General features: G+C 38.6%; 1 protein-coding gene across 1 annotated transcript in view; it reads left to right on the top strand.

The window, feature by feature from the left end:
* Positions 1-9413, top strand: part of qdpra (quinoid dihydropteridine reductase a) — a 10177-nt gene extending 764 nt beyond the window's left edge. Inside the window, exons 3-7 of the mRNA XM_028590043.1 lie at positions 460-556; positions 915-1055; positions 4364-4472; positions 6926-7009; positions 8387-9413. Of these exons, the coding sequence (XP_028445844.1) occupies positions 460-556; positions 915-1055; positions 4364-4472; positions 6926-7009; positions 8387-8489 (534 nt within the window). The 3' untranslated portion in view covers positions 8490-9413. The remainder of the gene's footprint in view (positions 1-459; positions 557-914; positions 1056-4363; positions 4473-6925; positions 7010-8386) is intronic.
* The last annotated feature ends 3511 nt before the right edge of the window (positions 9414-12924 follow it).

Here is a 12924-nt window from a genome sequence, read left to right as displayed (position 1 = left end):
ATATATATATATATATATATATATATATATATATATATAATATTACCACTATATGATACAATATAATATAGGCTATTTGCAGTCTTGCGACAGGTCCATCAATTTATTTGCTATGCTGTGTATCCAGTTAGTGCTGGGTTCAACCTGGACAGGTCACCCTAAGACAAATAATTATTTAAATTAAATTTATTATTATAGAATACTCGATAGTATATTATCACATTTCTATGGTCCTATTTAGCCAGTTTACACAATCTATTTTTAATTCTGAATTATACTTTTTCATGAGTGTATGGTTGTCTTTGTCACTCTAGCATATGACAGCATAAGACATAACTCCCTGTAGTCATCACCTACTGTCTTGTTTGTTGACCTAAAGGCAGTGTATATTAAAAATTTCCAGCTGAGAGGTAGTCAACAACTGTGGCTTATTATTAAGTTATCTCTCATTTTGTGCAGGTGACGGCAGATGTGGCCCAGTTGCTAGGGGAGCAGAAAGTGGATGCTATCTTGTGTGTTGCAGGAGGATGGGCGGGAGGAAGCTGTAGTTCCAAAGGTCAGAGTTCAACTTTTTGTTTGCCTTTTAATATTAACTGTCAGCCATTTGGTTCCCGCAGCCACTCATGCTTACTTTTTAAACTCTACGGTAACTAAAAAGCAGCCGATTAGCTCAGCTTAGCATACGGAATGGAAACATTAGGAAACGGCTAGCATAGCATAGAATGGCTCTGCTCAAAGTTAACAAAGTTCACCTACCAGCACCTCTAAACCTCACATATTAACATGTATTTTATTCATTTAAGCTGTACAAAAGCCAAAGTGATGTGTCAATGGAATAAGCATGTTGGATACATTTTATAGTTTAAAATTAGGCTTTCCTTTTTAATAATTATTTTCCACATATCTCTCTCTAGATTTATACAAAAACACAGATCTGATGTGGAAACAGAGTGTGTGGACCTCCACTATCTCCAGCCACCTCGCGGCTCTGCACCTAAAAGCAGGCGGACTGTTGACTTTGTCTGGAGCCAAAGCTGCTCTGTCAGGCACTGGAGGTAAGACACACACATTTGTGTTTACTGTTCACATCATGATGACCTGGTTTGGCCGTGTGTCACGTCAGGGTTGCAGGCAGACTTTGATTTATTGGAAACGGCATTGTGCACATAGCTTGATGTCCAACCTGCCAATTCAAATGATGTAGGTAATAGAAAGCACTGCAGGGCTCTGACCAGGGAATTGACATACTGATCAGAGACACAGGGGATCTAACGCAGCTCACAACAATGCAAGGAAAAGGTGTCGATAAAATGGATCCAAGAAATCCAAACGAGGGGAAAAGACAGAATGGCTGGTGAGCTCTGTGAAAGCAGCGGTTTGTCAATCAGCAACCCTGTGCTGTCTTAGTGTCCTTGAGCAATTGACTTAACTCTGACCTGCTTTGTGGTTCATCAAAGCAGCTAAAGGCTACAGAAGACAATAAACAAAAGGCAACAAATGAGTAGAATAGAACTGGTTGATTATGTAAAACAAATGCTAATAATCTCGAGTTGAAATAGAATAGATAGAGAGCTTCTCCAGAGCCACAGATGACTTTATCATCTGTTTACACAAGTGCAGTCGTACTTGCATAACATGGCAAGGAAACTTAACATCATGTGGGAAATTGTTGGTGTAGCTAGTACTTCTTTTTTGTTTATTTTTTTTTAACGTTTTTTTATTTATTTTTATTTAAAAAAAATAAAGGTGAAGTGATTAGTCGATAGATATATGGAAAATAGCAACTATCTTTACAGTTGGTTAATCGTTCAATAATCAATAATAAGCAATCAAACCAAACATTGATAGTTCCATCTCCTTTAATAATAGTGTTTGTGGATTTTCTTTGTCATATATGAGGGTCAACTAAATATATTTGGGTTTTGGACTGTTGGGTGAACAGAAATTCTGATTGTATTGTTTCACCATTTCATTTGAGAAAATAATAAAAATAATTGTTAGTTGCAGCATTATCAATCAGTAAGCCTATGTATCACAATAAAGCAGGAATTGTACTACAGCGGAGATACAGAATAGCATTTCTGTGGATCTATGCAGAGAATGGTTGTATTGATAATTATAAAATTGTATTCTTAGATGCATCGCGACATATATGCACATGGGCTGAAGTCTGGGCTGAAGTCTAATTTGTTACAAGGATGCTGCTACAGCCACGCTTGTTTTTTTGTTTTTTTTGCTTGTTGGTTCTTTGCAATGCTGGGAAGTATGATCGCAAATGTAATACAACTACTCTGATTAATAATAGATAATTGAAGTAAACCTGTCCTCATTTTAATAATGGATCATAACAAATGTGGTGTTTTTTTGTTTTTTTTTAAATAGGAAGAGTCACACAGTGAGAAAAAAAAGTGTATTGAGTTGTGCCTAGAAATTCCCACCCTCTATGTGTGCTGGTGAATTTAATTCCACATATAGTTAACCATTGTTAATGTGACACCAGCCAGCCTCATGTTAGCCTCTGTGGCCTCCAGAGAGGCTTTGGTGTGGTGCCATGTGATGGGCTGAGATCCAACTCCACAGCGATACAAAGCCCTGCCTCAGCACTCGGCATGGAGCACACATGCTCATTGGCTGCAGGCTTATGAAGAGAATGACTCAGCAGTTGTGGCTGCACACACATTATCCACGTGGACAGAGTTTGTTAACTGCACTGATGCAGTTTTGGGTTCCTGATATCTATTGTTCTCTTTTGACTGAGTCTGTATTTACTGTATGTAGGAACCTGCAAATCTGACTTTTTAAGGGATTGTACAATATTTGAAACACAAAAGAAATGTAAAACTTGTTTTCCAAAACCCGATATTTGTGTGGTGGTCTGCTGAAATGTGAATCAATATCAAGAAACAAATGTTAGGAAATATAACCAACACTGTTGTGAGGTACTTCATCTTGTGTTCATTGTGGTTTTGATCAAACAAAGTGATTAAAAAGTTAATGAGCGTTGACCAAATCCAGATCATCTGTGCAGTGGAAACAAGAAAAGAAGATTAGGATTACTAATTGGCTTTGAATGTTGTTGTAAATTTTAAAGTTTTATGAATCAATGCCCAGTTAAATGTTGTAAATATAATCAGAAGATGTGGGAGATAACCAGCCAAGGAAGAAATGGAAGATCACCTGAGAGTAACCAAAATGTTCTGCCCAGCATTTCCTGTTCTGACTCAATCACCAGTTACAAAGAAAGGGTTGTCAAACCTCGTGAAGGGCTTTATTTTTAATTTTTTTTATAATCCTAACCTTTCATTTAGGATTTAAACCAAAGGTTGAGCCCCAGACGGAGAGGAGAGAGAGGTCTTTTCTGTGCCCTCCATGTGACTTTTTCCATAATCCCTAAACGTATTATCCTCTATGACAAAAAAGAAAAGCTCTCAGTGCACAGCAGACAATGTTATTTATTCTATTCAAACAGCTCGTTTCCTCTATCTTCCACACAGATGCCAAGTCCAGTTTTTTTTTTACATACAGAAAACAAAGATTACCCTGTGAAATTTCAGTTGTGCAAGAATCAGAATAGTCTTGGATAGATTTAAAAAATGTAAATCTTTTCATTTTATTTTTATTTTTTTCAACCTTTTTATTTATCAAGGTAAGTTGACTGAGAACAACTTCTAATTTGCAACAACGACCTTTCACACAGTTACATGTTCATAGCATAATCAAAGCTGTGTTCATTTCACTGTCTTTGGTCTTGTCTAGTACATGACTGGCATCTCTGACCCGGGCTTTGGAGTTTATTTTTATTTTATTTTTTTTATCTTGGCGAAAAACAAAAGCTTGTAATAAAAGCCATGTCACTGCCCCTTGTTCTCATTGGTCAGTTTGTTGTAAGCCTGTCATAAGATTGGTTTAGTGGGATGAGATGCTTGGCATTCTTCAGAAAGCTTGTCAGATGTTTGAGGGTAAGCTCTTACTGTTTCCAGATGCTGAAGCTGCAATAACTTACCCAAGGCTAGGTCCATGCAGAAACATGGTGCAATAAACAGACTAACAAGAGAGCGGAGAACAAGAAGTTAAGGGTGTTTTTACATGTAGTCTGTAAATTGAATGTGATTTGTTCGCATCCTGCCTATCCGAGCCTTTGTACAACACCAACATACCAAGTTACTACTTAAGTTGTTTTTAAAAGTCTCAAGATGTTCCTTCCTTAGATTCTCCAATTTCTTTTCACTTGACCTCCCTCTACTAAATCAATGTCATCCCCTAGCGGGGACAGCGTGTGATGCATTTGATGTGGTCTGTGTTGCCTTTTCAAACTGAATTTGCTGCAGGACACTAAAAGAAATCTTCTATCTGTACCCTCCAGGCATGGTGGGCTACGGTATGGCCAAAGCTGCCGTCCACCAGCTGTGTCAGAGTCTCGCAGCAAAAAACAGCGGAATGCCTTCAGGAGCCGCTGCTGTGGCTATACTACCGTAAGTAAGTGCACATGATGCACATATAGTTCTGAGGTAGATCACAGACATGGGGGGGGGGGGGTTTCAAAATAAATAGTCCACCAAACCTGTCTCTTTGAGTATCAAATAGCTCTAAAAGGTTTGTGGCTCGCTCTTTTGCGGAGGAGGATAGCAGCTGCAGTCGGCTTGGATTCACAGCAGTTCCAATCGATGGCACAAACATGTCAAAACACACTTCTCAAACCACACCTGCAGCATAATTCACCCACTTGCTGAGGATGGGAGTATTTGATATTCAAAAGATAGATTTTTATTTTATATTTTTTTTTAGAAAAAGTCTTAATTGGAGACTGGAAAATGAACTAAGCACTTTGCTCTCATTTTTTTTCCACTGTTGGTTAGATTGTCTACTTGACCCACCATTTAAAAGAATAACCAACATTTATTTTATAAATTTTTTTTTTTTTGTCCTTTGTCTGAAAAAGGATGATAGCTTTGAATTCCACCTGCTTCTGTGGAGAATTGGGGGGGGTGGAATGTGAGGGAATTTGAGCAGTAAGGAATAGTCGATTAAAGGTATAGTAAGTGATGTTAATCTAATACACTTTTTGTCAAACTCAGCAAAGGTCTCCTCACGGTCCCCTAGCTCTCTACCTTCTGTGTGCGCTGACAGTTGATGGTCGGGGGGGAGGGGGGAAGCAGCATGTGAATGTGCCGGCCGGCCAGTAGTTATCTGTCCGTGAATCGGGGGAGCAAAGCATCTGAAGGGCGGGTTGTATTTCCTCGGCAGTTGAGTTCAAATCTCAACAATGTTAGCGCAGCATTGCTCACTGCACTTTATTTTTTGTTTTTGTTTTTTAATTGATTAGTTGAGCGACAGAAAATGTTAACCATTTTGATGATCACGTTTTTTAATTTAAATTTTTTTTCTCTTATTTGATGATCGTAATATTTGATAGAATTTGGATAGATCAAACAAGGAATTTGAAGACTTCACTTTGGGCTCTGGATAACTGCATTTTCTGACATTTCATCGACAAAAAAAAAATAGGCTGTTAGTTGCAGCCATGACATTTATTGCCGTGCAGTTAGATATGTTAGGCCTTGGGCCGACGCCAACAGAAGAGAAAGTTTAATGCTTTACCAGACAACCTTGTGTGTTTTGTCGGCTGAAGCAACAAAAGGAAACTATTAAGACTTCCTTGAACTTCATTAGCCTGAGACATTATTTCTTGATCCCCTGCATGGTGCACTTACTCACTACTTGTTGAATGTTATTGTTTTGTGTTTGTTTGTTTTTTTGAATTTGTATTAGTTATTGTTGACCATTGAGTCCATATCCAGCAGAAGAATTGTATTACAAATATACAGGACTTAGTTTAGCTTAGTGTGGATGTGAATCTCTTTTCTGTTACAGCCTTGTAATGTTCTTTAAGTTCAAATAATTGTATTTAACATACATATCTTGCACAGTGCAGCTTTAAATACACTGCATCAGCCAGTAAAAGGAGTGAAAATGAAAGCTATGAAAGTAGCTGTGCCTCCCATTTCTTATGTTCGATGGATAAGTGCTTGGTGAAGATAAGCTGCAGGAATAAAGGATGGATAAGGCTGCCAACTTCACCCGGTAGATCTGTGGTTGTGCACATGATCTGTTTTAGATGAATGATGCACACAGAAGCTTTTGCATTATCTCCTCCTTTTTGTGCGCTTATTGATTCTTTTTTGCACAGTCACCGTGAGAAGCTGAAAATGGGTTTTCAGGGGGGGATATCCTGTTCCTGCGTTCTCTTTGGTTGGCTTTTCCACCAACATGAGGCTGGGGTTAGTCTGCCTCTCCAGTATGCTGTCCCATCTGTTCAGCATTAGCTCCATGACTTGCATTTCTGTTACAGCCTGAATCCCCCATCCCCCTACTCCTGCTGCATCCTCATATACCAACACTATATAGCATTCGTACTGAAGGAAAATAAGTAATTTTAATATATAAAAAATTAAATCTTTCTAGACTTAAATACTACTTTATGAAAATATGTTCTTGTACTTAAATGTATGTATATTGCTTTTTTTTATTATCAATGCACAACAATTACAAAAGCAATAGTAGTCACTGAACATCTTTTGAGTCTCAGCTTAAAAAACCTTGACAATTATGCATAAACACTACAGTACACCTGGGTCAGGATGTTTTGTTGTTTATAAGCTATTACACCGGGACACTGCATGTTAATATCAGAATAGTTGTACTAAAGGTGACAAGAAAAGTGTGCCGTGTTGAATTGCTAAGTGAGATTTGAAGTCATGAATATGATAATAAAACACAAACATGATGCAAATGACCAAACCTTTTTATCAAACCCTGTGCTCTCTGTTTGAGTTGTGTATGTGTGGAGGGGCTGCAGTCTGCCGGCCTGCCTCTCCTTTCTCTCTTCCGCTCACCCCCTGATTGTCATCTGGCTTAATTTGAACAGGGTTACCTTGGATACGCCAATGAACAGGAAGTTCATGCCTGACGCAGATTTCGGTTCCTGGACACCGCTGGAGTACATCGCGGAGTGAGTGCTGAAGCCAATAATGATTCATAGTCTAATCTACAGGCTGTAGAGAGCTCTGTAACATGCTCATATGTTTTCCTTAATATAACTACCAAATATTTGCTTTCTTCTGCTGCTGAGTCATATTAAAAAAAAATTACATTCTCCATCCAGTGCAACTACATTATCAATCGGTTCTAATTTACCTTTTTTTGTAAATTAAAGTACAGTACATTGAAAATGCAACTTGCTTCACTTGTTGATTTCAATATCAGGATAAACATCAGGAACATACACATTAGGTCCAAATAATATTCAAATATTTCAGCATTTTTAAGCAAGTATGCAACATACTACGCTTGTCTGTGGCCATAAACGATGAACTAACATTTATGCTCAAATGTTACTCCCATCTTGTAAGTCTAAGGACCTAATAGTTCTTGTCTTCCATTCTCTTTAAACAGGAGTTGTCCAGGTGGTGTACTTCTAAATGTCTCGGACATTGAAACGTGTCCATGTGTCTGTTTAACATTCTGTCCTAGTAGGGCTGCTGTGGGCAGATAAATGAAATTGCTGTCTGATTGTTCAGTTTCCAAAAGGCTCTTTGATTCTGAGGGACTGACACCCTAAACATCATTTAGCTTTTGATGCTTTCAATCAAAGAAACATTTTCCAGCTATCAAACTACATTAGTTACTGGGAATACCAGTTGTGATCAAGAATGAACTGAGCATAGAATGCAAAGTACATTGTAAAATTGTGATAGCAATAGATAAAAAATAACATACATATCAGTGCAAAAGGTATATTCATCTGCAGGTAACCATAGCAACAATAGTAATGCTTAGTTACCACTCTGTGATGAAACTAGTTTGGGTTAAACTGCACAGCAAGGGTGATTGTTTCTTTAAACACAAACCCTAAATAAATCCTACATACGTAATCAAACATATATGCTGCAAATAAATGGATAAATTATCCATTTATTTGCAGCATATATGCTCCTATTGTTTTATTATTTATAAATGTTTTTAAAGTGTTCAAAATCCATTGACACTCTTTGATGTTTAGGGAGTGTACGGACAAAAGACTAAATTAAACTTTACTTAGACCATATATAATTTATTTCTAAGGTTATTTTGGGGGGCAGATGCCCTTTATTGGGTGGACATTAGGAGAGTGATAGCATGAATGGAGACATTGCAGCTATATGGCATGCATCAAAAATGATGCAAAAATGATCTATAACACAATAAAGGAAAGGGGGGGGGGAAAGCCCAAAATCATAATATGAGCACTTTAAAGTATCATAATACTATGGAGTAGAATGTATAAAATAACTTTCTACTCTGCTTTGACTGTTTAACATATATTGTCCATTTCTTTGTTTTACTCCAGAATGTTCTTCAACTGGGCCACAGGAGTGAACCGGCCCGCATCAGGAAGCCTGATGCAGCTGCTAACCTCCGGAGGCGAAACCCAGGCTGTGGCCGCGCAGTAGAGGACAGAGAGTAGAGACGGTGATAGGGGTTGGGAGAGGGAGAGAGGGAGGGAGAGAGATAAGGACATGGAGAAGCCCAGAAATAGACTGGTAGAGAGAGGAGGAGGAGGTGGAGGAAGATATGAGGAGTGATGAAGAGGGTTGGAGGGTGTATTGGTAAAGAAAAGAGGTGGAGAGGAGACCCCTAGATGGGTTTGTTTTGGAGGGATGAGGAGGGCTTTCATTGCAAGTGCAGCCTCAGAGTGCCATCTAGCTGTATTCCCCTGCAATGACCTCACTGTTATAGTCAGACTGTGTTATATCTCCAGTAATGGTATGGACACACTCTCAGCTATACTCTCAAAATATTCTTTCAAAGATCAGTGAATTGTTTTAAAGTGTGTGTGTTTTTGGTCAGGACTGTGTGGAAGTGGTCGGTTTTAGATGCATATATAATTGGTTATACCACACATAAGTTCAGGTCATGTCATAGCAGTGTTATTACAATAATTATTATGGAGAAAATGAATCCGCTGTCTAAACCTTTTCCCTGCTTCATTCAAAATGCATATTAGCAACTTCATACATACAGTCATTTTCTTTAACATCTGTGAAATCCGACACATGAAGGTGTCGGTCCATTGTGACATGTGAGATGTCTAGAACTTTTTAGTTTGTACTGTTTATTATCCGTGAGCGTCCTCTGCCACTGTGGAAACCAGTAAGTTGAAAAAAAGCCGCTGTCTTCTTCTCTCAAACGGACAATTCAGTTTAAAGTGGAGTGGCCTTATTTTATGTTTGTAGCTATCAAGTCAAAGTGACCTTGCTGTCTGCGGTATGAAAAAGGTGCTCTGTGCCTGTTGTGGGTTTTCTAAATCGTGTATTGTAACTGTGTGTCAAATTCACAATAAAATGATCAAATAAAAGACCAAATTGAGGTTTAAAGTTCATTCTCAACTTCGGAAAAAGCAATTGACAAAATAATCCCACCTCAAGGTCCGTTTTAGTAGCTGTTCTGGAGCGTACAAATGTCAGAAATCGTATTCACTATGTAGTGTATTATTTTTACAGTCTGCCGTTATTTGGGTTTCTGAGCACTTTAGGGCTATTCCTCTCATGTTGGCTTAAAAAGTGAAGTTCAAAGTTAATTCTTGATTTAAGAAATGGAAGTTGAAAAGAGAAACTCACATTAAGGTTCATTTGTTAGCTGTTGTGGAACTGATGATCAGTGAAAGAACTGCTACTAAATGGACCTTGAGGTTAGATTGTTTAGTCAATGTAAGGATTGTAAAACCAATCAAAGTGGGTATTTGATCTAGTCAGTAAAATCATTTTTGTGGCAAATGTAAAGTTGGTAGTCAGAATCAAATGTGCTATTCCGGATCTTCAAAAACCTAGATTAGATATAATAAAAAAAATGGAATAAAAAAATTTTTTTTGTTAAGAAATCCCATGAAAAGACAAACCAACAATGTGTAAGTCTGCTTCAGTAGCTTTCAATTCCTGTATGCACACTCAGCCCATTGCTCCACTGAAAATAAAGTCATGAATATGTGCTTGTATTTTTTTTTTTTAAAGCTACATTTTCTAAAATGAAGCAAATGTTGTAAACAGTGTTTTTGTTGAGGATTATTTTTCAGCTGCAGATTTATGCATATTTGTATGGCATGTGAGTATTTCCAGCAGCAGGATGGTGCATTTGGAATCGACAAAATAAACTCCATTGGTCATGTTAGTAGTAAGGATGCACCGAATCCCGATTTTTGGGATTCGGCCGAATACCGAATCAACTGGTTAAGATTCTGCCGAAACCGAATACCAAATCCTACTCCCATCCTCAGTCCATTAACACAGTAAAAACATTAATAAAGTAAACAATGTCCACAGCCTCTAAAATAGTTAAATGTAACAACTAAATGTTGAATTCACACGCTCTTTTCATATCGTAGGAAAGCACATCGCTATCGCCAGATGAGTGACAATTTTGTTTGTCAAATTTTTGATAACCAGTGTATGATGAAGGCATGTTGGGTGGGTGAAATTAGAAAGCTAACGTTAGCTAACGAGCAGCAGCCAGCTGTTCAGTCACTGTGCTCCCACTGTAAGGCAACTCATTTTCTGAGAGAACAGCTGACAGCCCGGGAGAGGCACTGTCTGGTTAACACACGTTTTTAGCTGTGACTGTCCTTCCTTTGCCGTACCTGAAGTTGCTGCATTTTGGCTGCTGTCTGTAGATTCCTTCATGCACAACTCTTATTCTTTTGGATGTTTCATACGCAAAGGTTTTAACAGCGGGATGTTGTGTATTGTTTAGGGTCCTCGCCACCACGAGACAAATCGGCATTGCAAATTGAACATGTAGCTCGACTTGAATTGCCTTCTTTTGACTGAAAGTACTGCCAAACAACACTTTTTCTGCTCACAAGTTCCATTTTCACTTTTTCACAGCCTACTGCATTGAACGGGCCACCTAGGTAAACAGCTTCCCGTAATCAACGGCGGCGTCATTACGTTGTACGCGTAGTGCAAGCGTAGGGTTTGGTTCGGTGAAAAAAAAAAAATTCAAAGGTTCGGCAGAAACCGAACCCCGTCAAAAAGCCAATATATTCGGCGGAACCCGAATCCTGGATTCGGTGCATCCCTAGTTAGTAGTAATAAAAAACATATCGCACAAACCAACAGTGTGGCTCATTGAATTGTTTTTAATAGTTTTTGTACAACAATGGAGCTCTATGGCACAGAGGAATAAGATATATTGGGTTTTAGCTACACCTAACTTTCTTTTTTTTTTTTTTTTTTGTTGTTGACACAATAAAAAAATGATTGAATTTCACCAGCCTTTTAAACCCCTCAGTATATATACAACCACTAGATGGTGCTGTCTAACAAGCGTCCCGTTGCTGCTGCCAGTCTGTTTTCCAGTGGAAGCCGAATTAATCAAATGGATGAGTTAACCCCAGCAGCTGAATGTCTACTACCATGCATACGCTGTATAAAAATAACTTACAGAAGGGCCCTTCTTGCATTCACTTTCCTGCACTGAGCTGATTGCTAAGCATCCAGGCCTTTCGCCTTGGCAAATGCAAATCTTTACATCGGCGACATCAATTTAAAAAGTTGGATTATGATGAATGGATTATTTTACAGTCCCATTCCTCTTCGCGCAAAACATGTTGTTGTTGTTGTTCAACCAACTCATATATTCACCTTCAGCAGCATGGACCAGAATGCACATAAAAAGTCTACAGGGCAGCTGCTGGGCCTTAGTCTTAAACTCCACTATTTCTCCCGGCCGGCCACAGTTCCAGGAGACTATATGGCTGTTGACAAGCACACTGCAATAAATCACCATGCTGAGGATTAATAGGAAAAAGCAAAGCGCCCCAGCTCACTGTAGCTGATATGTATTTATTCTAGGTGGCGTAGCAATTCATCTCACTGTGTGTGTGTGTGTGTGTGTGTGTGTGTGTTTGCATGTGTGGGTGTGAGGGCCTGAGGCGAATTCAACACGTCTATGCATACATTACCTCCCATGATGCCAGCACTATAGAGTGATTGCCCATGGGGATCGAGTCACTGTTTATCACAGAAAGCGTTTCAGCTGATCAAAGATTACCGTTGAGACGGAGCATGTTGTTCCTGTTTCAGCTGGGGCAGATAAGCTGTCACCCAGCGCCCCAGATGCTATTGTTTTGTGCAATGTAAATCTATGAGAAGCAAATTATTTGTATGTCACAGGTGCAGCAGTGTGCTGAAGAGAATTGATCTGTTGTACTCTTCTTTTAAGCTGCAACAGTGTGTTTTTCACGTCTCATCTTCAGAGGCTGATGGTGAGTGGGTAAATATAGGATGACTGATGTGATTTTCTGTTGTCTCACACTGGTAAACGAGCAGAGTCACATAAGGTCAGCAGGACTATGTAGTCGAATGGGACAGTGCAGCTAGGTTAAATATACTTAACTATATGGTATATATTCTAGAAACTCAATAAAAAAATTTAAAATAACCAGATGGGAATGGTTAACAAGTGGTGCCAATCGTGAATACAAACGTTCCTTATTCAACCTGTTGGTGACCTTTCTTGCATGCAGTCTTTCTCACCCCTCATTCCCTTTAATATCTACTAAAACACTATAATGAAGCCATGAAATAACCAAATATACTTACCAGCTTATTGAAGACTAAAAATGTTCGAAGAACAAAAGAAAGATACTTGACTACATTGTTGCAACAATCCTATAAATCTAATATTACTATAAAGCAGCCTTACAGTTTATTTGGTTTTATTAAATACATACTGTATGTATCCTTGCCTCAGTCAGATGATCATCTTTTACCTGAGCAAAGGTGATCAACTGTTCTCTTGTGTGTACCTCATGATTTATGCTTCATTTTTGGCTGTGACACTCTTGGAAACGAATCCATCCATCCATTTAACCATCCTGGTTAAATAAAG

The sequence above is a fragment of the Perca flavescens genome, chromosome 10 (assembly GCF_004354835.1).
Source record: "Perca flavescens isolate YP-PL-M2 chromosome 10, PFLA_1.0, whole genome shotgun sequence".
Taxonomy (NCBI): domain Eukaryota; kingdom Metazoa; phylum Chordata; class Actinopteri; order Perciformes; family Percidae; genus Perca; species Perca flavescens.
Note: the sequence above shows the minus strand (reverse complement) of the source record. Positions and strands in the feature narration are given on the sequence as shown.